This window comes from Pituophis catenifer, unplaced genomic scaffold (assembly GCF_029215685.1).
Source record: "Pituophis catenifer annectens isolate HBS135680 unplaced genomic scaffold, rPitCat1.0.hap2 SCAF_4, whole genome shotgun sequence".
Lineage (NCBI taxonomy): Eukaryota > Metazoa > Chordata > Lepidosauria > Squamata > Colubridae > Pituophis > Pituophis catenifer.
The window spans coordinates 96,035,770-96,061,415 of NW_027256884.1; the positions used below are offsets into that span (position 1 = coordinate 96,035,770).

The 25,646-nt window shown below is 37.2% G+C and overlaps 1 protein-coding gene across 2 annotated transcripts in view; it reads left to right on the forward strand.

Annotated features, from left to right (window-relative positions):
• The window catches only part of IFT57 (intraflagellar transport 57), a 35,073-nt gene continuing 9,427 nt past the window's right edge, over positions 1–25,646 (forward strand). The window contains exons 1-7 of one of the 2 annotated variants that reach the window (XM_070943764.1): positions 1–175; positions 4,250–4,412; positions 10,487–10,605; positions 13,822–13,912; positions 15,417–15,485; positions 16,336–16,455; positions 20,174–20,245. In XM_070943764.1, coding sequence (XP_070799865.1) covers positions 3–175; positions 4,250–4,412; positions 10,487–10,605; positions 13,822–13,912; positions 15,417–15,485; positions 16,336–16,455; positions 20,174–20,245 — 807 coding nt within the window. In that variant the 5' untranslated portion in view covers positions 1–2. The remainder of the gene's footprint in view (positions 176–4,249; positions 4,413–10,486; positions 10,606–13,821; positions 13,913–15,416; positions 15,486–16,335; positions 16,456–20,173; positions 20,246–25,646) is intronic. The other variant, XM_070943765.1, reaches the window with a different exon arrangement.

Below are 25,646 nucleotides of genomic sequence, written 5' to 3' on the forward strand. Positions count from 1 at the left end.
TCATGGCGGCCGCCGACGAAGGGGACGCGACCGGGGAATCGGCGGTGGTGGAGCGCGGGCCGGGAGCGCTTTATCACATGTTTGTCATGATGGAGGATCTGCTGGAGAAGTTGAAGCTACTCAACTGCGAGGAAGACGCCGCGTTGCGGAGCCATAACATGCGGCCGCTTTCCCGGTAAGGCAAGCAAGTGGGCCTGGTTTGTTGGGGGGTGTGTGTGTGTATGTGGGGTGTCTGTGTGTGTGTAGGTTGGGTGTCATAGAAGATAACACACACACATCCTTTTACAGTTGGTTGAATACATTGTCTGATCCCAGTCAGTAACTCTTTCAAGGGCTTTGTGGATTTATAAAGCTAGTTTTCACGTGTGTATTTAATTCAATGAGTGTGTATCGGGCTTTTCGCGTGTAAAGTTGGGGGTTGGAATTGTGCGTGTGTGAACGACCCCCTCAAGACTATCTGCACAGCAAAAAGGATTGAAGTTATTTTCGAGAAGGGCTCCTTGGAAAAAGGAAGCGTTTTGTGTTGCAGTTCAGTGTGTAAATAAACTTTCGACCGAGACTTTTTATTCAATGAGAATCCGGTGCCAAGTAAAATCAGACGCTTTTCTGTTTATGTGGGCCTTTCTCTAGAGTTAAGAAAAATTAGGAAACTGACATATGCTAATCATACTGTGCTGTTTCAGAATAAGCAGTGGTTTGCAAATTGCAGAAAAATTAAGACGAAGTCAAAAAAGAGAAAGATTTGATAAGGAAACATAAAAACTACTTTGCACAAATAGTAATGTGCTCTACCTCTATATTAACTTGAGAGTTAATTTTGTGAAACCACTTAGAAGTTATGACTGGCTTGCATGAAATTGTGCTGGAATTGTTGGTGATTTCTTCTTTGTTGTAGGGTGTTTGTAATCTTTGAAAAATATAATATCAGATATATGACAAGCATTGTTCATTCATTGCAAAGAAACTTTCCCTAGAGATTCCTCCTTACAAATTCAAATTGTTGAACAGAATAAGTGGTTGTGATTCAATAGATAAAGTTCTTTGGGATAGAATGTTTTCTTCCAGACTCATTCTAAAAACGGAAAGTAATTATAAATTAATGCAGGTGAGAATAAATGAGAAATTTTTAGGAATGTCTTTTATATCGAACTGGTGATATAAATGTATGCAGTCTTTTCTAATACACATCTGTGTTAAGGCCACAGGATAAGCATGCATCAGGCAAATGTCTTACCTGTGAAGAATACTATTGGTGTCATTTTGAGAAGTCGCATATTCAATATAATTTTAAATTCCCTAGGCTCCTTTTTTTCTGAGTCTCTAAATGTACTCTAGGTCATGGGATTCTTGAGTAACTTTTTTACTTAGGCTATAGAGCTTTTGGGTAAAAAGCTATGTTATTAATAGATAATTAACAATGAACTATGGAGATATTCTCATATTGTAAAAACTGAGTCTGCCAGGCTATGGCTATTGTTATAAGCTTCTAAAATACGTGTTGAGGTGTGTAGCTGTAAGTTCAAGATTATATAATGAGTACAAAAATAGTGCCATGTTTCAAGACATTATTCTCATTAAATTCTAGTATGCATTAAATCCATCTTTAAAATACAACAAATACTTTTAATTTTAATATATATTAATTGGGTTTGCTTATGCAGTTTTTCTTATTGGGCAATAGTTTAAATGCTGCCAATAAAACTTTCTACCAATCAATGACTATATTTTTGTCATGCAAGCAAAATTTATTTATGGTGTATATTGTTTATATGCTGTCGATATGGATTCCAGTTCTATTTTTGTGACTTGGGCTTCATATAATATTCATGTAATAGTCTCAGAATGTAGTCATATACATATTTACATAAAAAACAAGCCTTATTAATTTTGTCAGGATTACTTGAGTAAGATTAATATATTTGTGTCTCGACCTGCATTTTGGTCTCTAGTACAATTCTTTTTACAACATAGGAATTGAAATTAAAACATTTCCGACAGATGACTGTCCAGACTCTTTGCATCAAACAAAGCTTGTCATTTTCCTGAGTAATTGCTTCTACTGTCAAAGTGTTAGGACATTTTTCCTGACATTTAACTGGAAATAATCTTCAATCAGAGTTTGTATGTATTTTGACATTCTGATTTCTTTCAGCAACATATAAAGCTGACAACACAGTGTTTTTAAATCTCCAGTTGTAATTGAATTTTTTTAATAAACAATTTTAAAATAATTTTCTATATTCTTAAAGATTTTATATATATATATGTATATATGTATGTTTGTATGTATGTATATACACACACAATTTTGTTACAGATTTAAGACTAGAATATATGAAGATAGATTAATAGGTACATAAAGGTTGAAAAAATCAAATTCAACTAGTACAAACCTAATAAAAACTATTATGACATAGAATACACATTATAAAAATCATTTCCCAAATGTTTTATTAATATACTTAATGTGAAATTGCATAATAGTGTAATGTCAAGGCATTAAAAAGGTGAAATAACCCCAATTTGGAGCTTTCTAATATTTCCTATATAGTCTATTGTATGAATTTCTTTGACAGAAATATAATTTACAGTAGATAATAGATATTTTGGAACTGTTCTCAAAGAAGCTTCTTCTGAAGAAATCCAAATCAATCTGGGAACTCAGAATAGAAAATACTAAGTTTAAAAACAAATCTAAACTGTTGTGTTCAGATCTAATTATCCCCTAAGATTAAGCCTCTAATATTAAAGCAGTCAGCAAACCAATAGGATCCAAATAGACAGATGAAATAGAGAGGATAAATGTTAACCTGCTGTTTGGACATAACAAAAGATCTTGTTAAAAACTAATTTAAATAAATATATCGTGAAGATATATGGAATTGAAAGTAAGTTTTCTATTATAGTTAGATTTGTACATTATTGTAATATAGCTTATGCATTCATGTTATGTTGCATATTATGTTATAATGTATATTATAACTTCTTCAATCTTACTAAATAACATATTAAAATGTCTCCGCTTCTTCCGTCGGGACTTAAAGACTTGGCTGTTCCAACAAATGGGTTGACCCTGATCCTTGGGTTTTATTATTTTGATTGTTGTTTTAATCTGTGTTTTAATCACCTTACTTTTTATTATTGTATGTTTTTAACTTGTGTTCGCCGCCCTGAGTCCTTAGGGAGAAGGGCGGCATATAAATTTTTGGTAAATAAGTAAATTTATTTATTTATTTATTTATTTATTTATTTATTTATTTATTTATTTATTTATTTATTTATTTTTGAATTTATATACCGCCCTTCTCCCTGAGGACTCAGGGCGCTGTACAGCCAGAATTAAAAAAACATGAAATACAAATATTAAAAACAATTAAAATATATATAAATTTGGCCCAAAATTAAAAATACAAACCAATTAAAACATTTAAAATTTCTTCTTAAGCCAGTCCGGCTTGCTGGAAAAAGTGGGTTTTAAGGGCACGGCGGAAGGCACTAAGGTCTTGGATTCTCCTTATCTCTGGGGGCAACTGATTCCAGAGGGTAGGTGCCCCCACAGAGAAGGCCCTCCCCCTGGGAGTCACCAGCCTACATTGATTGGCTGATGGCACCCTGAGGAGGCCCTCTCTGTGGGAGCGCACGGGACGATGGGAGGTCGTCGGTAGCAGCAGGCAGTCTCGAAGATAGCTAGGCCCGATGCCATGGAGCGCTTTAAAGGTGATAACCAACACTTTGAAATAAATAAAAATAAATAAAATAGTTATACATATTTTCTCGGGTCTTATAACAGTTCATATTTATATCAGAAATGATTAACTTTTTTCATTTTATTTGAGCCATTTGTATTTCTGTAAGTATGCTGGATGCTTCCATAGAAGATCAGATAATATATTTTATAATCTGTTGAATAACTTCATACCTTTTGAATAGAGCTACTGCCATTTGTTATTATACAATATGGCAGTACAAAAATATGGTAAATAAGTATAAGAATTGCTTTTAAAAGCTTTGACTTACATAATTTTTCTGTAGAGTATACATACATAGTTGTGATGTAACATTCTGAAAGCACTTAAGGAAAATAGCACATATATTTAAAAAATTACCTCTCAGTGAAATATAGTATCTTAGAAGAAAAAAAGATTGGGGGCATAAATGATTGTACAAATAGAGAAATTTTCTTAGTTTTTAGAACTTTTTTTGTTCACTATAGGCATACTAATTTCTGCTTCTTTTTCTTTTAAAACAGGCATTATTTTGCATTGCCTATTAACCCAGGCGAACAGTTCTACATGTTTTGTACCCTTGCTGCTTGGCTAATTAATAAGGCAGGGCATCCTTTTGAACAACCACAGGAATATGATGATCCAAATGCAACAATATCTAGCATACTAGCAGAGCTACGGTCCTTTGTAAGTAAATGATTTACCATCTCTGAATTGTTTTGATCATTTCTATTAACATTGTAGACTGCAAAATAACTTTTTTTTTACTTTTTAGAAAAATTATATTGACTTAAGAAAAAATGGATGACTGTGTACTAGTAGTGGTGAAACATAAGACAGTATTATAGCTGAGCAGCTAACTGATCTTGAAAGCTAAAAAGATTGGAGCAGATTAATATCGGAATGGGACACTACTAAAGAAATGTGCGGTAGGGTGAACTGGAAAATAAATAAATACATTAAAAATCAGGGACCTGTAAAACTATATGGACGTTGATGAAATCACCAGGATACAAGCTTGATTGGATGATTGAAAAAGCCAAAGAATGCTTTAAAACTGTCAGTATGTCTTCCAGACCTTTGATTGTATCAATCATGTCAATCATGTCAGTAGAGTGTTCTTAGAAAAATTCTAAGCATATAATTCTATTCTGAAATCCCAGAACAACTGATTGTCCTGAAATATGTGAAATGTAGACACAGATCAGAAAGCCAGAGGCCAGTCAGAACACGGTAAAATGGAATGAGAGGCCAGTTGGCAAAGCAGTGAGAGTGTAAACTGTCCCTTTATTCTGTCTGCATATTGAGAGAATTTGGCTTGGAAGATTAGCATGGTTTTGGATTGGAGGAAGAAGGTCAGTAACCTGCGCTATGCTGATAACACTGAGAGCTGAAAATACAATGATCTGCAGGGTTTAGTAATGAAAATCAAGAAACACAATGAAGATAATGGTCTAATAGGTAAATAATGTCAAATTTACGACAATAGATAGAGCAATCAACAGTAGAAATGACAATGAAGAGATTGAAACAGTAGATATCTTCTGCCTTTTGGTATGGACTATCAATAAGTAAAACAACCATCAGTCCAGAAATACTCCACAGACTAGTATTTGGTAGAGTTCTAATGAAGGACTTGAAAAACCATATTCAGACGCCATGATGTGTCTATAGCTACAAAGATCAGAATAGTGCAGGCAGCGGCTTTCCCTATGACAAAAACAAGCTTTCCTTTGAAAAAGCAGTATATAAAGTGTACTGATATTTTTGATTTTTTTTATAAAAAAATGAATGTCAAAATAACTTTTAATGATAAAAACAATATCTTGGTGTTGGTGAAGACTCCCAAGGATATATGAATAGCTGAGAAAACAAGCAAATGGGTCATTAAATCAATCAGCCCAGAATTCTCTGTCAAGGGACAAATGACCAGATTCAAATTATCCTACTTGGACGCAGGAGGCCAAGTGCCAGGGGTGAAATGCTACCGGTTCAGACCGGATCACCCTATCTGGTAACGATGGTGGCGGGTGGTTCTGAGAACTGGTAGCAAAAATCCCTGCCACCCCCCATGCCCAGCTGAGCCACGCAATCATCAGAGGCTGTTTTTTTACTTTTAAGAGCATTTTTTCTACAATGTCTTTGGCCGAAAAAATGCTTTTAAAAGTAAAAAAAAAAAGCCTATGATGATTGCGCAGCTCAGCTGGGATCGTCAGAGGCTTTTAAAAGCATTTTTTTCTGCAACCTCTTCAGCCAAAGAGGTGGTAGAAAAAAATGCTTTTAAAAACCTCTGACGATCCCAGCTGAGTTACCTGATCATCAGAGGCTTTTAAAAGCATTTTTACAACCTCTTCAGCTGAAGAGGTTGTAGAAAAAAATGCTTTAAAAAAAAAAAAAGTTGGCCAGCCCACCCAGTTACATTACCCCACCACCACCAAGCCATACCCACAGAACCAGTAGTAACAAATTTTACATTTCACCACTGCTACATGCTCATAGGCACCATCTGATAATTTTAAATTTTATACCATAAATATTGATTTTTTAAAAAATTGAAGCACACAGCATTAGTATCAAATAAATAAGCCGTGATAAACTAAATTGTTATAGCAAAGCAGTTTGGCGATAACAAAGAATGTAAACTAAAGGTGAAACTCCAAATGTCTTAACTCACAAAATTTACTTTAGCTCTCTGAACTAACTGCAGGAGGATGAAAGAATGATTAACAACATAATGAGAAGAATATCTCCTATTATTATTTAAATTCTTAAAATGGTCCTCACAAGATATGGCTATCAATGACTAGAATTAGAACTGAAGTAGTAGAAAATTATAAAGATGGAGGAAGCCAAGCAATGATTACAGATTTTTTTTCCTTTCAATCAGACTTTCACACCTAACTCTTCTTTAGACAGTGATTCTATTACCCCAATTGAAGATATAGTGAAGTCATCTCATGACTGGTCATTAGGATTTCACCGTATGTTTACAATAGAGCCAGTTGAAACTGGAGTAAACCTAGCCAATTATCCTACTTTGGACACATTAAGATCCAGTTCTCTGGACAGTTTGTAATGCCAGAAAGGTGGAAGGAAAGGGAAGAGGGGGATGACCAGCAGCAAGGTGTGGACTCAATTATAGTGGCGATGGATGCACTATTGAAAGGATCAGATTAAGTACAGATTGTATTGGAGAAAATCTGATACACCAATTTGATGCCACATAGTCAAGTTTGACTCAAATTAGACTTTAAGAAAGTTATAGAAATAATTGGTTTTGTATATATTTTATTTATGATAAAAGATCAGATACTAATTATACATAATCAGTACAAAAGATAAATACTATCAAACTATATTAAAACTTTACTGTAATTAAAAGAAATATGAATAATCTTACAATACTTGCTCCCTCCGAAACAGCAATAGCTATAGAATATGATTTAGCAATTGTTCTAAAGATGACTAGATTTAGATTTGTTAGTAAGTGGAGAATATGCTACTCATTCAAGGTGTGAGGAAGATGTTATTAAATATCTACCAAGCCATATAGAATGGGCAGCACAATAATGTATGAATAATTGTCTTAGTTTCTCCTCTAGGCATACACATAAATCCTCTTGCACTGCAATGTTAAATCATTACATCTGGCAAAAAGGGGCTTTTTAGTGAGGTGAATGCAGAATTTTAATTAGATAATTAACGAGTGAAAAATGTTCCAGACAAAACCGCCACCATATGGTACCAAACTATAGATGATAGCTCAGATCTTTTCTGATCATCAGTAAAAATTACACATTAGCTCAACTCATTATTGCTTTCTTAAAGCCCACGATACCAGGCTGAGAGTCTTTAATATCTTCAATCTTATAACACCATTTTTCTAAGTCAATAGAAAGTTATCCAAAAACAACCTGAAGACCCAAGGGACCGATTACTGAAAATCAATTTTAGCCAGAATTTTAGCTAACACCCTTCAAACAAGCCTCTAAAGCAGGTATTCCACATTCCAGATATAATAATGAACTGGAAATTCTGAAGAACTTGGACCATGACTTTTAGAAAGATAGATGATCCTGTTTTTCACGATCTTAAAACTCATCTATATAACAAGTCAATCCACCTATGCCTTAGAAATTTAGAGCAGAAAATATAATTATCTCTTCTGTTGCTAGCAAAATAGCCTTAGCAATCAATAGCAGCTCTTATTTTATGTGTCCAAGCAATCCACAATTGTAAAGTAACTTCCAAGATTTAAATGCCATAATTTGCTCTATGCAAGTATTATTGATTCTCAATATTTGTAACTTGCATGTCTCGTACTACTTTTATTTCAGCATAACTGATGCTAAGTCTTCCCTATTAGCTATACAAAGCAAGAGTTGAAATGTTCTGGCTTACATCTATTTATGTTGTAGAAACATTTAAAGAGGTTTATTTGTTGTAATTTGTCCAATTAAGGGTTTTTTCATACTTTGTCCTATAGAATTTATGTAAATGTTGAAAACTGGGGGCCCTTACCACCTTGCACTTGTTTGAATTGGGTCAGAAAATCATTTTAGGCTACAATATGTAATCTGAATTCAAGAATTTTCCTACCATCTGGTAATTAAAAGTTCAGATAGTCTTTGCTTAACAATCACACTTGGAACCAACAGTGCTATTGCTAATTGACATGGTTGTTAAGTGAGATATCTCGTGACTGACAAATTTACAACCCACTGCAGTTGTTAAGCAAAACACCTTCAGTCCTTAAGTGAGACCTCATGTGTCCATGACTTGCAGTTTTACTGTTGACTCGTCCACTATTGGAATGCAGCTGTAAAACATGCAAATGACGATCATGTAACTGCAGGAAGCTGCAATGTTTGTAAATACCCACTGGTTGCATAATGCCCAAATTTTGTTCATTGCAGGCATGCTTTGATTGTCATAAGTGCAAGGACTGGTTATAAAGTTAATTTTTCAGCTCGGTCAAAACTTTAAACAGTTGCTAACTAGGGCAGTTGTTAAGTGAGAATTTCCTGTGTTCCCTGAAAGTGAATAGAAAAACTGTGGGCAAATATTCGTAGCCTCATATATTAGGACTGAGTTAGATGTCATTAGATCAGTAAAAGCAGAAAGAGTACATGAAGGCAATTAAAGCACCTTTTATTAAGATGCTGCAAAATGATGCACTAATCAAATGTTTTATGCATTCCACTCCAAACTGAATTTACTCAACCGGTAGATTGTCCTGTACCAGCCAGAAACCAGTTTCTAATATATATGACTAATGTATGATTTACTGATCTTAGTTAGAAACTAATTGGGTGAAATTTATCAAATCATCTTTCTTATCTCTGTAAATTAGCCCTATAATTGATTGACTGCATCCCTTGGGAATTAGTAAGGAGTGCTCAATTTGAGTAAATAAAGATGCTAGTACTGGAACCTGCATAGTATTTCAGCTAAATCCAAGTGTACTCTTATTTTCTGTACTATTTTCCAGTTGCAAAGTAAGGTCAGATATTTCAGAAAAGAAAACCAGATGCAGTTTGGAGATCAGATTTAATTATGAGTTATTTAATTTTAATCTCATAATATTCTTAGAAATTTAAACAGACACAAATTTGTGTTTCAATGACTTGCATCTGAACCAGCCATAATACAGAATTTAAATTATGGCTTGAGCTTGCAAGTGTATAAGTTTTCAGTAGCTTTTTTTTTTTGCCTGTTCAGATTCATTAGTTGCTTCTTGTTTACATAGTAAAGCAGTCTCTCTTTATCTATGCACTCCCTGTATCTATGCACTCTTCCTTTGACAGAGTGACAACAATTTTAATGCACTTTGCAAACCCAGTTAAAATCATAATGTCTAATTCTGATTTGAAAGTGAAAGCCTGATTTTTCAATTTTGACAGCATATCAAATCCATGACTAAATTTTCCTAAATTTCTCTAAGCATGTTTGGTTTGATGTAATGTATGAATTAAAACTGTGCTCTGGTTTGATTGTGCTCCATTACAATGAAAAATCTCTAGAAACCTAACCCAAATATTTTGAGATACTTTGGCTATCTCTTTTATTTTAGAATAGTGTATCCAGTTAGAAAACAAAATTAAAATAGTATGGATAATTATAATAGTCATGAGTTTGCTTGGTGCATTTACTTGATTAGTGTGCACATTGGGTTGAATTCTTATGATTTACTATTGGCAGATGAATGTATAAATTAAGTCCATTGAAAAGTGCTATGTTTGAATTCATGCAAACTTCATATTTATTAAATTCTCAACTTTGGGTGGCTCACAACATTCAAAAGAAATAAATTGCAATAAGCAAATAAGCCTTGAACACATGGAGATTCTTATATTTATACTTTTTTCTTAAACTTCACCTAGCAAGGCTGGCACATAAGAGATACAGGAATCACCTAGAAAGTCTGGCACACAGTAGATAAGATATCAAGGTGTTCTTAGTACATAGGGAGGTTCTTTAGGGACACTGGGTGGTCCCTGCCATCTCAGGACATTGGGTGTTTCCCTGGGACTTTCCAAAGCCCTGCAGGTGTCTAGAGATAATGATGCCATCTGTACATAAATACCTTCCAGGCTCTCTCCTGATTCTGGGTCAAAACAAGTAACCAGCCCCATATGCCATATTGATATTTGGTGATTCACATGTACAGGTAGTTTCTTGTGACAAACTAGAGAAGGTAGACAATATTATTTGATTGAATGCTGCTTTATTTCTGTTAATAATGTTTACTACTTCTTCAGGGAAGAACTGTAGATTTTCCTCCCTCAAAGTTAAAGGCTGGTTATGGAGAACAAGCTTGCTACGTTCTTGATTGTTTGGCAGAAGAAGCCTTGAAATACACATCCTTTAGCTGGAAAAGGTATTGTATCTTACTCTGACTGAAAGGGGTCTAAATAATCAGCTATATCCTGAGTCTTCTGAAGCTATCATGCAACCACTTTCTTCACAACCTTCCTAAAAAGGGGAAACTGAAACTGGACAAAAGTTGAACGATGATCCCTCGAAGAAAGGGTGCATCATTACTTTTCTAAGAGTCAGCGGACCCCCTCCCTCAAGAAAAAAATTACATGTTCCCTCTCAAGCAGCCTTGAGTAGCCAGGAGGGGCAGTGATCTAACATAGAAGTGGCCAAATTACTAGCTGTAGGAGCACATATACAGTAAACTTTTTTGTAACTGCCCATATTAACACATTTTGAATAGTATGTAGAAAGATATATCATCCTTATTGTAAAACATCCCTAACACAGAGTAAAATAACCTCCCCCCCTCCCAAAATCTATATAAAAACATAGAAAAGAAGAGTGACCTTATAGCCCTGCTATTGTTAAGCTTTGAAAATACACCTGAAGAAAACTGTTTTCACAGTCAATGTGTCAGCCTTGGAAGCCATATTAGGCCGGAAGCTTCAATGCTGCCACCTCCTCATGTGTGGGAAAGTAGGAGGAGGGATTTAGGAGAGGGGAATTAGTAGACATAATAGTGTTCTTCCTATCGGTCAAGGTCAGGGTGAGCCAGCATCTGGAGGAGGAGTGGTCAGGGGCTGGATTGAGGTGGAACGGACGATGATTGGAGCATGTGACCGAAAGGGGAGACAGAGGTTGGTTTTGGGAGCTTTGTATTATTGAAGGAAAGCCCTGGTTTTTCAGATTCGGGATTTCCCAGATGTGCCAGTTTACCTATTGCTAGTAAAGAGAACTTTGGAAAATGTCTGCTTCAGTGTCTTTACTGGGAGTCGGGGTTTTCTGGAACGCTGACACAAAGTATCAATAATAAGGCTAGATACATTTCTAGCAATAAGATGATCCAAAGAATGGATCCAAAGCATGGATCCTGAACAGACCTACTCTAGATGACCTAACAACTGTCATTTTAAGAAGTTATTTCTTATATAACAACCAGGAGCCATGTCATAAAGAAGTGGATTGAATGGTAGAAACCATTATCAGCAGGTGCTGACAATGGAGGTTAGTAAAATTAGATGTTAGGGTTGTTTAGTCTTAAATCTTACTAGTTAACGGGTATCAGGTTTATATTATATAGTATGTATGTGTGTGTTTGTATTTGTATATTATGTATGTGTGTATTTGTATTTATATGTATATTTACATATATGTAAAATACATATATTGATATCACTTTTGTATAACGGTTTTTAGTTGTTAATTTGTGATTTGGATCATATACACTAGTAAGGTGTGTGTGATAAACAAGAATTTCATTTGTTTATATAAAAGGCTTTACAGGAATAACCAGCATTTAGAATTAGGATTAAGTACAATGATGATCGGTGCCAGAGATCACAACATAACACTGTTTATTATTTGTAACTTCTGAGTGGTCCTCAAAGGCAGCCCCACATTCAGCATTATGCAGTCAAGTTGTGAGATGATTATGGTTTGGACCACTGTATTAGGATTTGCTGATCAAGATAATGCTGCAAATGATGTACTAGTCAAACTGCAAATCCAGGAGTATCCTCAAGTCATGGATTTATTTCTTCAGCGAAAGTACAACTCTGTCTAATGCTATTACTTAAATTATTGTTTCTAGACAACACAGAAGATCAGAGGCAACACTCCTATCTTACTAGGCTTTAGTCTTTTTGCTCCATCAGTTCCCTAACAACCTCCAGATGCTGAATCAGACTATCCTATTCAGCATGCTCTGAGGTGGCAAAGTACAGCTCACTATCATCAACATATTTATAGTATCCTATTTATGCTACCTTATTTCAAAAACTGATTTTGTCTTCCACTGGTTTCATACAGATATTAAATAGTATGGAGAAAGGGTTTAGCCCGCTGGTGTCCCACACTGGAAAAACCCTTCTTCTCCCTCAGCTGCCAGTTCCCAGGATGGATTGAATAGGTTGGTTGAAAGATTTGCAAGGATAATATTAGCAACAAAATACTATTTTCTAATGGATCATGCTTGAATATGTTAAGTCTGGGCCTGATAAAAGACTACAGCATTCTGTACTATTGGCTGTAGATTTATCTAGTAAGTGACATCATTGCCCCCTATAATAGCAGAAGCTTGGAACAAAATAACCTTGGAGGCCCTGACAATGAACACTGACAGATAACAACTAGTGTGTAGAATTTATTTTTATTTATTAAATTTGTTTGCTGACCACCTTGCCACAAGGCAACTCATTCTCTACTAGAAGCATGAAAGTAATCTCTTTATCTCTAAAAATTAGTGAGCTGTAGCAGCTCTTTTATTTCTCCAGGAAATTTGCCAATGCCATATTTGAGAACTACAACTAAGTTAATAATTAGTTCTGTACATTTTTTAGTAAACCAAGTTTAATGGTGATTTCTCTTTGTGTACATAATCTTAACACACTTTCCCCCCTTCATTTTCTCTTTTTGCAAATCTGTTGATGGAAATTTTAGCAAGAAATATATGAAATAATTGCAGTGTTCACATTTACTAATCTTTGTTTTGCTATTTTGTATATACTGTATAAGGTTATATATAATCGAGTTCTCTGTCATTTATTGATTGTCTCATAATTTCAAATAGATCTAATTTAAAATGGAAGAGCCCATGATTTATTTAAGACTACATTGACTGGTATTATTAGAAACTGATTCAAAATGCCTATCCAAATAAATTAAGAAAATTAGCAATTTTTAAATAATTAGAACATTTGTAAATACTAAGGGTCATCAAACTCAATTACATATACTTTCTTACGTAGATTTGACTAAGCAAAAGATGGAGAACTGCAGACAGAGAAGGAAAAACTCTTGCACAATCATGGCTGCTTATATATGTCATCCAACATGTTTACATTTTAAACATTTTACACATAGTACTTTTATTCTGTATGCATACAAGCATTTTGGGATAAGTATTTGAAAAAGTGAATTACAATTTTATTTGCATTGTTTGACTGGAATTGTATCCAGTCATTTTACTAATTATGGAAAAATGAGGCAGAAAGTTCTCCATATCAGATAAATGTAAACTTATGTTTTCAAAAGGGCTGTATCTTAAAATTCAAATAAATATCACTGTGACTACATAAGTCTCAGAGAATTGCATTTATTGCATTTATCTTTTAAGGCCTATGTATCCTACTGAGGAGCTAGAAGAAGAAGCAATAACAGAAGATGATGCTGAATTAACGCTTAATAAAATAGAAGAAATAATTGCAGTAAGTTTATGTAACTTGTCTTGACTGATTGCCACTATTCTGAAAGAAAGAAAAGTATGTTTTCAATAGTTCAGTTTTATATGTGCACTCAAAAAAAGACAATATTTAGTGCAATAAAGCTTAGTTTTGAAACTGGATAGACGATTGATATCATTTTCAAATTTAAATTTATAAGCTTTTCTGTCTGGGAATTCAATTTAGCACTAGGTTGACTACAAGTGAGAAAATGGCTGATATATGGATATATCTTTGAACTAAAATAAGTTAAATGTGTTTTGAGATAACACAAAAAAAACAAATCAGGTCTGTTGGGCAACATAGAGATGGAATGGTCAAGTTCTGGAATGGAAGAATGAAATAGAAGTTAGCCAAGAATATTTTTTAATTAGGTGTCATTTTTTAATTTTAAGTAAGCATTGAAAAATTCACTTCTTATCCCTCTATCCTAAATATCCTAAATATATAGGCTGTACTCTTCTACTTCTTCTGTTTCAAATTTAGCAGTACAGTGCAGTTTACTTCAAATCAACCTTTTCTGTCTTTTCACTTAGGAAGGAATATAGTGAAATCTTAATTTAGTGAGTCTTAATTCAGTAAACCAAATATTTAATGCATGTTTGTGAGTAATGGTTATCCCATCTTCCCAATTAATCTGTTAAAATGAGGATTTGTTATAATACCCATACAATTATAGAAAAAAAAATCTTTTTTTTTTTTTTGCACATTATTTTTTCTTTTTTGTTGTTAGGATTGAATGTATACTTTTGTTTCAGTTTGTTTGATTAGTTACTGTTTGTATTTTATTTTCTATGATAAAACAAATAAGGAAAAAAAGAAAAACATCTAGCTTAAATTGTTGCATATTTAAATGCCAAAGCATTGTTTTTCTCTTATTTTGCTGACTGAATTATTGTCACATACACAGTTGTGTAGTCAAAGTTAATACATGAAATAAAAAATTCATTGATGTAGCCGGCAGCAATTCTTGTCAAAACAGTACCAGGTTTTCACATGTCACTACGATTGGATTCCTGCCAGCTGTTTTTTGTTGTCGTTGCTTCTTGGCTCTCATGTTACATTGTCCATATAAATACATTTGACAGGGAAAGCCAATACTTTTCACAAATGGGTTATATCTAAAATAAGGACCTTAATGTCCTCTAGCTTTTGAATAGCAACCTGTACAATCCTTTTTTCACTGTCAGTGTGGGCTAGGGCTGATATGAGTTGAAGTAAAAAAATATCAGGAAATCGACTATCCTTGTTTTACATGAACTGGCTGCAGTAAATATTTTAATGGTACAAAGGACAAATTCTTTTGGGAATGATTACTAAAGCTGTGCTTTTGACAAAAAGCCCTGTGAGTAACATTGTATAGTTTTGGATGGTAATAGCATTTTAAAGTTTGTTTCATCTAAAATAAATTTTGTGATGGCATTCAGAGAATAATTTAAAAAATAATAATGTTGACTGTCCTGCTAAAAATATTTTTTATGTTTTTAAGGAAGAAGAGACAGACAATGAGGAAAATTATATTGATCTGAATGTTTTAAAGGCACAAACTTACAAATCAGTAAGTGTTTTCTTCAATTAATACTGAATGCTAGTTATTAAAGTATTGATTTGCAAACACAATGCATTGTTGCTTGACTGAAGTGTCCCCTTCTTTCAGTAACTCTGTACAATTTTCTATGATTATCTGGGAAGTGTCCTAGCATTTATACAATTTTGGCGGTTGTACAGATAATCAAAGGAGCTATGACAGAAGAATTAAGGGAAATGCACAATTATATGTGTGGCATCATTAATGGATGAATACCAGTCTCTAATTGGAATTCTCTCTCTTTTGACTCCCCTGATGCAGTTTTTACAAAGCAAACAAAAAGAATATGAGCTATAATAATATCATGCCTTTGCCATATTAAAACAGTCAGTTGATAGCCATTTAGAACAGCTTTCCTCAACCTCTGTGACATTGCAGCTGGCTGGGTGGGAGAGAGGGTAACCGGACCACGTGAGCTTGTGTGTGCAGCCCACAACTTGGTGAGTGGAGCGCCATGCGTGCACCTACGCTAGCTACTCATCTGAGTGGAGCTGCGCACCCCCAGTTCCAAATAGGCCACAGCCTGGGTTAGACTAATTTTTTTCTGTATGAATTTCTTTGTTGAACTAGTATGGTATTTTTGTGGTTATATGATCAGAAAGCAAATCCTTCGAGTTTTTCCCATGTTGCTTATTTGTGTTGTACTTTAAAAGTAATTGTAAAGTGTTTACTGCTTGTACTGATATAATTGGCAAATCACCCTTTGGTCTTTATGTTGGCGAAACAGATTTGAAATTGCGTATGGGCTGGGTGTTTTCTGTATCACTGCATATTATAACATGATAATTCATTAGTGTGTGTAATGCCAATATCTTGACAGGACATGCTTGAGTCTAAACAGGAGGAGATTTTAGAATCTAAAGTAGATGCAGCTGAGTGGAACCTTGAAGTGGAACGTGTTCTTCCTCAGTTGAAAGTCACAATCAGAACAGATAATAAGGTAAGGAAGATTTTGTTTAGTGTGTTCCTTCTAAATTAGCACGTCATCTTTCAGAAACAGTCTACCTATGTAGGTCAGCAACTTCTTTGCTAAAAGAAGGCATCACATGAAAATTTCCACAAGTATATGTATATTAATGAAGCATTCTTCCCCATAGATATTTGCGCTATATGTGTGAAAGTCAGGGAGAATTGCTAAAATGCTCATATAAGGAAAAGGAAGAACTTTACACCTTCTTCTTACCTCAGTTATTTTCATAATATCTGTGAAATATACAGGCTTTCCAAATTTGTCTTTTCCTCTGCTAAACGAGATAATTAAAAATAAAGGCATTTTATACTTTACTAATATCAGATAGTTAGCATAGGTAAGAATATACAAATAAAGAATTTATTATTCCAGAATAAACATGCTGCAATTGCTGAACACAAAGATCTTACTGAAAGCTGTGCAGATGTGTGAATATATTTTGAGAAGCATTAAGATAACATTTAGGTACCCTAACTTTCAATACCAACTGAAGGCATGTAAATTTTATGAGTGTAAATGTGATTAGAATGATGGCTTCATTTAACTACAGTTTCCTCAGTTTCCCCTCAGGAAAAACTTGATTTACTAATGTTAGTTTGAAATCAAATCATATTTGCACCTACAGTAGTTGTTTTTTAATCTTCACCGTTAACTGCCCAAATTCATTATTTAAAATGTAAAAAATATCAGAAGTACTCTTAAGCTGCATATCTTGGATTTTGATCTACTAATTTACCTAAGTCTACTCACTTAAGCTCTTAGAAGGTTAATTGATTTCCCATGGCTGCTATGTATGGATAGTCATCACTTAACAACCCTAACTCAAATCAGAATTTCCATCACTTAAACAAAACATTATGAGATTAAACCAATTAGTGACAGCAGTTCCAGTAGTCCAGTTGTGGTCGGTAGGTGAGGAGTGCACCATCATTAGGTGAGGACCTTACACTTTTCCTGCCTTGTCATGCTCCCCTCCGCTCAAGTCTCCTCTAGTTCAGGAAGGGTCAGTCAGCCATGTCTTGTCAGCAATGGCAGAAGAAAACAGTGAAAGTCAGCTGGGGGCAGTTGTAGAGTGCCGGATGACGAAAAGACAGAAATGGGGGAGATAGGTGGATGCGGGAAAGTTGAAGCATACACTGTGATTGTAAATGCAAACAAGCTACCCAGTGCCCAAATTTTGATCTATTATTTCAGCACCTTCATAACTTCAAACTCTCATTGAACGAATGGTTGTTAAGTGAGGATTATCTCTCTGCCTAATATATTCTATTGAACCATGTCTTAACTCTACTATTTTATGCTGTTTACCAGTAGATCTTTTTTGTTTGTTTGTACTTGCTTGATTCTTTATTGGAGCCCTCTTAAATTGAATGTTTTTACACACTAACCCATAACTTTTCGTCTCCATCTAACTATGCTTAAATGTATCAATTCCATTTATTCTAGTTCTTCCATTTATTTCTAATCAACATTGGCAATTCAGCTTTTGCTCACTTCACTCAATTCTCTTCTCTCTTGTATTGTAATGTCTCTCTTTTCCGTGGGGTGTTGAAATCAAGTACTTGAATTATTCTCTAAATCACATTGCTGCTATCTTGTATGTCTAACGTGACTGTGTTTTGGCATGCAGTATTAAAGTTTTCATTGCTGCCCATCGTTATTACAATCAATACAGGCAAAAAAAATAGTGATTGCTCAAGCCATCATTCAGCGCAGTCAGTTGATAACTGCAGCTTTGCAGAGTATATTCTAGAAAATCAGAGTAGTTATTATTTTAGATGGTAAAGAGATTACACTTTATTCAGTTTATTTCAAGTATTGCAATTCCTTTCTTGCTGCCTTTCCACACTTTCAATTATTATCTTTTATTCAGAACATTTCTGCTAAATTATGTGACTTCCTGTTACTATAATTATACTTGTCAACTTTAAAGTGTGCACCTTGAGTAGTCAATTGAGGCACCTATAAAAGATTTTTCTTTGAAAACCTGTACCATGTTACATGCAGGTTGGCATGGAGAAATGTGGGGATGTGTAAAAAGTTCTTAGCTAAAATAAGATGGAATTATGAATTTTAAGATTCCAGCATTACGCCTGGTTTTATATTTTTTTGTTTATCATCTTTCTTGTTCAAGGAATGTGCAGGAGCCTTCTTCAGCACCACAGCTCAAACAAGTAGACTGTTTTTTTCATGATCCAACTTTTGCAACTGCAAATATGGACAATTGTGAAAACTAATCTGCATTTAAGTTCCAGGCTGTTGTACTGATGTCCAGCTTTACCATACTCAATTCATGTTTATTGCTGAGCAACCCAGTGCAATTCAATGCTTTATTTCTGGATTGCACTCACTGCTTTGATCAATCGGCAATCGTAGGAAAGTGAATTTTTGCATGCTTTTGATCTCTTCACCATCAATTGTTACTTTGACATTTCCATTTTTGCAGTGGTTATGTGTTTGTTGTTTTTGATGTTCAGGAAAAGGCCAAATTTTCTTGTTTTCTTTTTTAATCGTTGTGATCAGATGTTTCAGAATTTTGGTTTCTAAGAGGAGAGTTATATCATCAGCATATCAAAGATTGTTAGTGATTCTTTATCCAATTTTTACTCTGATTTTTAATTCTTCCAGTTCCAGCTTCTTCATGATCACTTCAGTCTACTTTAAATAAAAAAAGTGAAAGAATGCAACCTTGCCGCACTCCTTTCTCTATCCTGAACCAGTACATGTTTCCGTATGGCACAGTAGTTTCATAATCTGTGTACAGCAACTACACCAACTTGACAGATGTGTTGTCAGATGTGTTCTAAGACTTTCCACAACTTGTCTTGATTGACACAGTCAAAGGCTTTCTTGTATTATTCTCTCCCCCCCCCCCCCCATGATTTAGGATAGATTTGTAATATGGTCATGAGTGCCACTTCTGAAGCTATCTATTCTTGACACATCATTGGTCAGACAGTTTTATTTCTCTTGCTTTTTTTGATGATGCTTTTATTAGCAATAAATGGTGTTCAAATCCTTTTGATTTGCACAAATGCATTCTTGGCATGAATCTTCATACAGTCCTCCTTTAGCTGCTTGCAATTCTGGTTCTAGTAAACTTTGCTGTCTTTCCTTGCTGCTCTTTGGAAATCGGTATTCAATCTCCTTGCTTCCTCTTATATTGCACTGCTTTCACTGCTTTTCTTTGCTTGGCTATACTGATGGTTTCATCTGAGAGCCACTTTTGCATTTTTCTGGTTTCTTGTATGGTATATGTTCAACTGTTGTTTCAGTGATAGTTGATTGAATTTCTTGCTACGGTACATTGGGCATCTTCTAAGCTGTTCAAACCAAGGGTGAAATCTATTTACCTTCCGTACTGGTTTGGAAGTGCGTGTGCTGTGTGCGATTTTGGACCCTTTGCGCATGCGCAGTGGGCAAAAAACAGGTTACTTCCTGGTTAAAACCAGGAAGTAACTGTCCAGGCGGGTGGGTGGAGCCTTGTGCTGCCGCCGCTACCAGTTCTCCCGAACCTCCCGTTGCTACCGGTTCGCCTGAACCGGTGCGAACTGATAGCATTTCACCCCTGGTTCAAATCTATTTTTCATCTCAATTGCATACTTAGACGGGATTTTGGTGATGTTAAATTTCTTTGGTTGTTTAAAAGTTCTTTCTAAATTCTAAATTTTTTCAAATTTTTATTTAGGATTGGCGAATCCACGTGGATCAAATGCATCAGCACCAAGATGGAATTGAATCAGCTTTAAAAGATACCCGTGTAAGTCTGATATGTAATTCAAAAGTTACATTTTGAATGACATTACGGCAATTCAGCTACTGCATGCTATTAATTAGTTGTATGTTGTTACATTATTATAACATTATTGTGACACCATTCTGTTGTTAGGTTATTTCCATCAAGGATTGCCAAGAACTATAACATCAGCTTTCTCTCTGAAACCACTTCTAAAGAATAAAAAGTATTTTTCCCCAAGCATCTTTTTTCCTTTTGAATTGGGATGTCTCTGCCAAAAAGCTATTTTTTTATAATGCCTATTTTAGGAGATTTCTGTAAATAACTGGGTTTGGTCAACATGTTTGTAAGATTTTTCTTTCAAATGAGATTTCTGCACTGTTTTGAGATTATCAGTTTTTTCCTCTAAGAGATGTTAGCTGGTAATCTAACATCTGGTCACACCTTCACCTTCATCCAAGGTGAAGGTATGACCTATATTAAGGTTTAAAACCTTAGGGTTCCTAATAATTAAATTTAATATTAAGTTTTTGACACCTATGAAGAACAGATGAACATTGTACAACTGTACACTGTTCGCTCTCATTCTGAGATACAGATAGTTGCAAGACCTTTTTTTATTAGAGTATTCATTGATTTAATTTTAAGCAGAGCAACAAATATGAATAATTGTTGAGACTACAAAAGTGTTTACAGAGTCCAGGTGCACAATGATAATTATTTTACACTCATAATTAAATGACTCAGAAGGTCTAATAGTGTACATCCCAATCTCCTATGCACTGCATGTAGAGTCCAAGCATGAGTTAATTTCAGTCTGTTATGACGTCATAACAGTTGGAATTTCTTTGACCATGCCCTCCTCCTCTTTCTGAGCCTCAGTTTTTTCAACTCAGTCTGAATGAAAGACTTGTTTGAGTTGGTTCCTTAAAATAAATTAAATAAAAATTAGGAAATTGGCTATTTTTAACTTACTTTCAAATTAATGTAATTAGAGCCTCTAAATTGGATTGGGAGTGGCGAAAACGGAGCGCAGAGAGTGATTAGCGCTGCAGACCCTGCAAACAGCGTTTCGATCACGGGCGGCTGCCATTACCGCGTGGCACAGATTCATCCCTGGCCATCTGGAAGGCATCGTGGGCACTAGGAAAGTCAGAGGCTTCGGTTTCCCTGCATTTTGAGAGCTGCTGGCGAGCAGCAGGCCGGAAGAAAGCGCGCTGATCGTGGGGCCAGTAGCTGCCATTTTGTGGGTGGTGGCCATTTTGTAGCAGCACACAATGCAGTAATTTCTGGAAAAATTGACCAGGTGGGCAGTATTGGGAGCAAGGGTCCTTCTCCGGAGGCCTGACCATCGCAGAAAATTGTGGCCACGCAAGTAAAAACCATTTAGTTGGTTTATAAAGCGTTATTTGAGTGATTGATTGCCATGTTGCTGGGAGCAAGTCCTGCTAACACCTGAGGTGTCTGGTCATTGTTGCTGCTACTTGTAATCATAGCCTAACAAACCATTTTGCTGGTTTGGGTGTGATTTGAACTCTGATCTGTGCAGTGAGTAAGTCTTTCAGCTTTTATTCTCTTGGGGGTTCTAAAGCCTGTTTTCAGGGTTAGATATGACTAATAGCAGTGATTCTGAAGATTCCCAATATCAGGCTGATTGTCCTGTCCTTAAAAAGCCCAGATTAAGATCTAGCAAGGCTTCTGTTACCACTCAAGCCAAATCTTCAACTGTGGCTGCTGAGAAAGATGCACCGGGGAGACAAAAGGCCTTAGAAAAGCATTCTGCAACAAGCTGCAGCTTCTAAATCCCATGAAGAGTCTAAGGATATGGGTGAGACTTCTAATCCTGTATCTTCAGAACTGCAACTGCAAGAAGGATCAGCCTAACTGGTCTCCCACTGTACCTATGGGATCACATGGCTTTCAGGCAGTTCCCTTTCAGGAAGGTTTTATACCTGTCCCTCCTCAGCCCCCCTCTGATTCTTCTCAGGTGCCTGGCAGGCAGCGTTGTGCACCATCAGCCACATTTACACCCACATCAGTGGGCTTGTGCCCCCTAGAGATGACTCAGCAATCCTTATCCTCAGACCTTCGTTTTGCCATTGTTCAGACCATTACCCAAGGTATTGATGAGGCCCTTAAACAAAGGGGAATTTTGGCTCCTTTACATCCAGAGCCTTCCAGATCAGATCCTATGCATCAACATTCACATAGGCACAGAGAACATAGGGAGGGGTCACATGATGCATCTCCATCACTTCATAGCAAGGCTTTGCTGGAAGGAGAGGAAGAATTAGGTGACTTTGAAATGTCTGGGGATGAAGGGCTTGCTCAGGACAAGCCTTATTACTCTGGGTTATTTCGTCCCCATCTCTTCAAGACATTGCTACTCAAAGCAAAAATTACTGCTAATATGGGTCAGATAAAAAGATCCATCACTGAGGCTGGAGACTCTCAGGATCTTTGTGCCAGTCTCTTTATAGAGTGGGTTACAACACAGGAAGTTAATCCCTCCCCAAAATTCTACAAAGATGTAATTCAGAGGCAATGGGCTCAATCTCTTTCGATCCCTGCACTTAGTGGCATGGACAAAAAGATGTATACTGTGGAGAAGGAACTGGAGGAACTTCTTCAGATTCCCACAGTTGATCCTCCCTTGGCTAATTTGGCTTCATCTGCAATTCTCCCTTCTGATACTGCTGAAGGATTGAAGACTGAGGATATGACTGCGTGCAAAACTCATCAGTCAGTGGCTTGGGCAGTTAGGACCGCCACAGCAGCATGTCTAGAACGTCTCTTTTATGGCTAAAACAGATGCAGGGCAGGATTTCTCCAGAGGATGTACATCTACAACAGGACATCAGCAAACTAATAGCTGCAACTGAGTACACGGCTGATGCTACTATTGCTGCGGCAAAGTTTGCCTCTAGAGCCCTAGCATCTAATGTTGCATCCAGACATTTATTATGGCTGCACCAGTAGCAAGCGGACACAAAGTCCAAGTGGCGCTTGGCTGCAGCACCCTTTAAGGGGAGCCAGCTGTTTGGAGAAGCACTAGATCCCATCCTAGTGGAGGGCAAGGATAAGAGGAAGGTTCTTCCTCAGCAGACTAGGAGAACTGATAGACGGTCTACCCCTTATTACCGTAGGCAGTCCTTTCGAATCCCGCCTCCCAGTAACACGTAATACTTCCCTGGGGGCGACAGAGCGCAAGATAGAAACAGATCTCGACAATCGCAGTCAAGGCGGCCTTACAGGGGTTCAGGGGGACGCCCCTACCGCCGTTCCAAATGACTCATGGGCTCAAATCCCGATTGGCAGCAGACTACAGAGGTTTGCCGACCAGTGGCGGGATACCACCACGGACGCGTGGTGTCTTACAAACAATTACCCTAAGTCTGACCTTAGAATTTTGCTCCAGACCCCCTCTTCGATTTCTTCAGTGCTCTGTTCCCAGAGAACCCATCAAAAAGGCCATGATGGAGGCCGAGATTCAACACTTGCTGGATATCTCGGCCATCAAACTGGTACCAATTGGACAAAGGGGTTTGGGGTTTTACTCCGTACTCTTTCTGGTTCCCAAGAGTTCAGGCGGCCAAAGAGCTATACTGAATCTCAAAGAGCTCAACGTTCACATAAGTTACAAGAGATTCAAAATGCAATCTCTTCATTCAATTCTGAGTTGCCTCCATCAGGGAGATTATCTAACATCAATAAATCTCAAGGAGGTATACCTTCATGTCCCCATAAGGGAGTCTCACAGGAGGCTTCTCAGATTTGCATTTGCAGGACACCACTGGCAATATCAGGCACTTCCCTTTGGCCTCTCCTCAGTCCCACGCACCTTCACCAAATTGCTGGACGTGATAGCAGCACGTCTCAGAGCACACCCTGTTTGTCTGCAGTGTTATCTGGACAATGTGCTGATTCAGTCATTGTCGCTCAGGCAGGCGCAACTGGATCTGCAGCTCATGATTCAGGCACTTCAGGATCACGGCTTTTCAGTAAATTGGGAGAAAAGCCATTTGACACCATCCACCAGGCTTACTCATCTGGGGGCAGTGATAGACACGTAGTTATCTCAAGTGTTTCTGTCTCCAGACCGACAGGAAAGCATAAAAGACTTAGTTCAACAGGTGCAGGCATCAGTTTCAGTGCCCTTACTGACTCCCAGTTGTTAGGGAAAATGATTTCCTGCTTAGTTATAGTTCCCTGGGCTCGTCTGCACTCCAGGCCCCTGCAGTGGCTCCTTCTTCCCAGTCAGAGGTCAGGGCACAGCAACTCACTGTGCAGAATCAGAGTTCCTCTACAGGTATGGCGATCCCTCGATTGGTGGAAGTTGAAGGCCATGGAAAGGGGCTGTCTGTTTCGAGATCTTCCCAGACTGATCCTGACATCGGATGCGAGTCTCTTCGGCTGGGGAGCACACCTGGGGACCCAGGTGACTCAAGGAAGATGGTCTCAGCGAGAGCTACACAACGATATCAATTGGCTGGAGCTGAGAGCGGCCCATCTGGCTCTCCGTCATTTTCAAACCAAGTTGGCGAATCAGCACATTCTTCTGTTAACAGACAATGTCACGGCCAAGGCACATATCAACCGCCAAGGAGGCACCTGCTCCAAACTCCTTATGTGCAAGGCAAAGAAATTGTGTCTCTGGGTGGAACGACATCTTCTGTTCTTGCGGGCAGAACACATTACCGGGGCATCCAACTCCACAGCAGACTGGTTGAGTCGAATGACAATAGACCAGTCAGAATGGCATCTTCATCTGGACTTGTTTCATCGCATCACAGTTCGCTTCAGGGTTCCGGTCTTGGACTTGTTTGCCACACCTCAGAACACTCACCTGCCTTGGTTCTTCACCCGATTTTGGACTCCAACAGCAGAGGGGGTCAATGCCCTTCGTTGTCCGTGATCCCCCGACCTTCTATATGCCTTTCCTCCCATTCCTCTTCTCCAGAGGGTGATCAGGAAGATTCTGGAGGAGGAGGCAGAGGTGCTGTTAGTGGCCCCGCATTGGCCGAGGCGTCCCTGGTTCGCGGACCTGATGTCACTGTCAATAGCATCTCCATGGATATTGCCATCGCACAAGGTCTCGCTCAGCCAAGGGGCCCTTCAACATCCAGACCCTCAGTGGCTCAAGTTGGCTGCTTGGCGCTTGAGCGGGAGACTCTCAGGAAGGGACACTACTCACCAGAGGTGATTTCTACCATCCCTGCGTCTAGGAAACCGTCTATGACCAGGATTTACAATGCCACCTGGGATTCCTTCAGTCGATGGTGCGCCACAGTAGGTTTAGTTCCTACCTCCGCCACAGTCCCACAGGTGCTACAGTTCCTACAGCAGGGCCTGACGAAGAAATTATCGACCAATACGCTCCAGCGCCAAGTTGCAGCATTGGCTACCATCTTACCAGGCGAAGGAC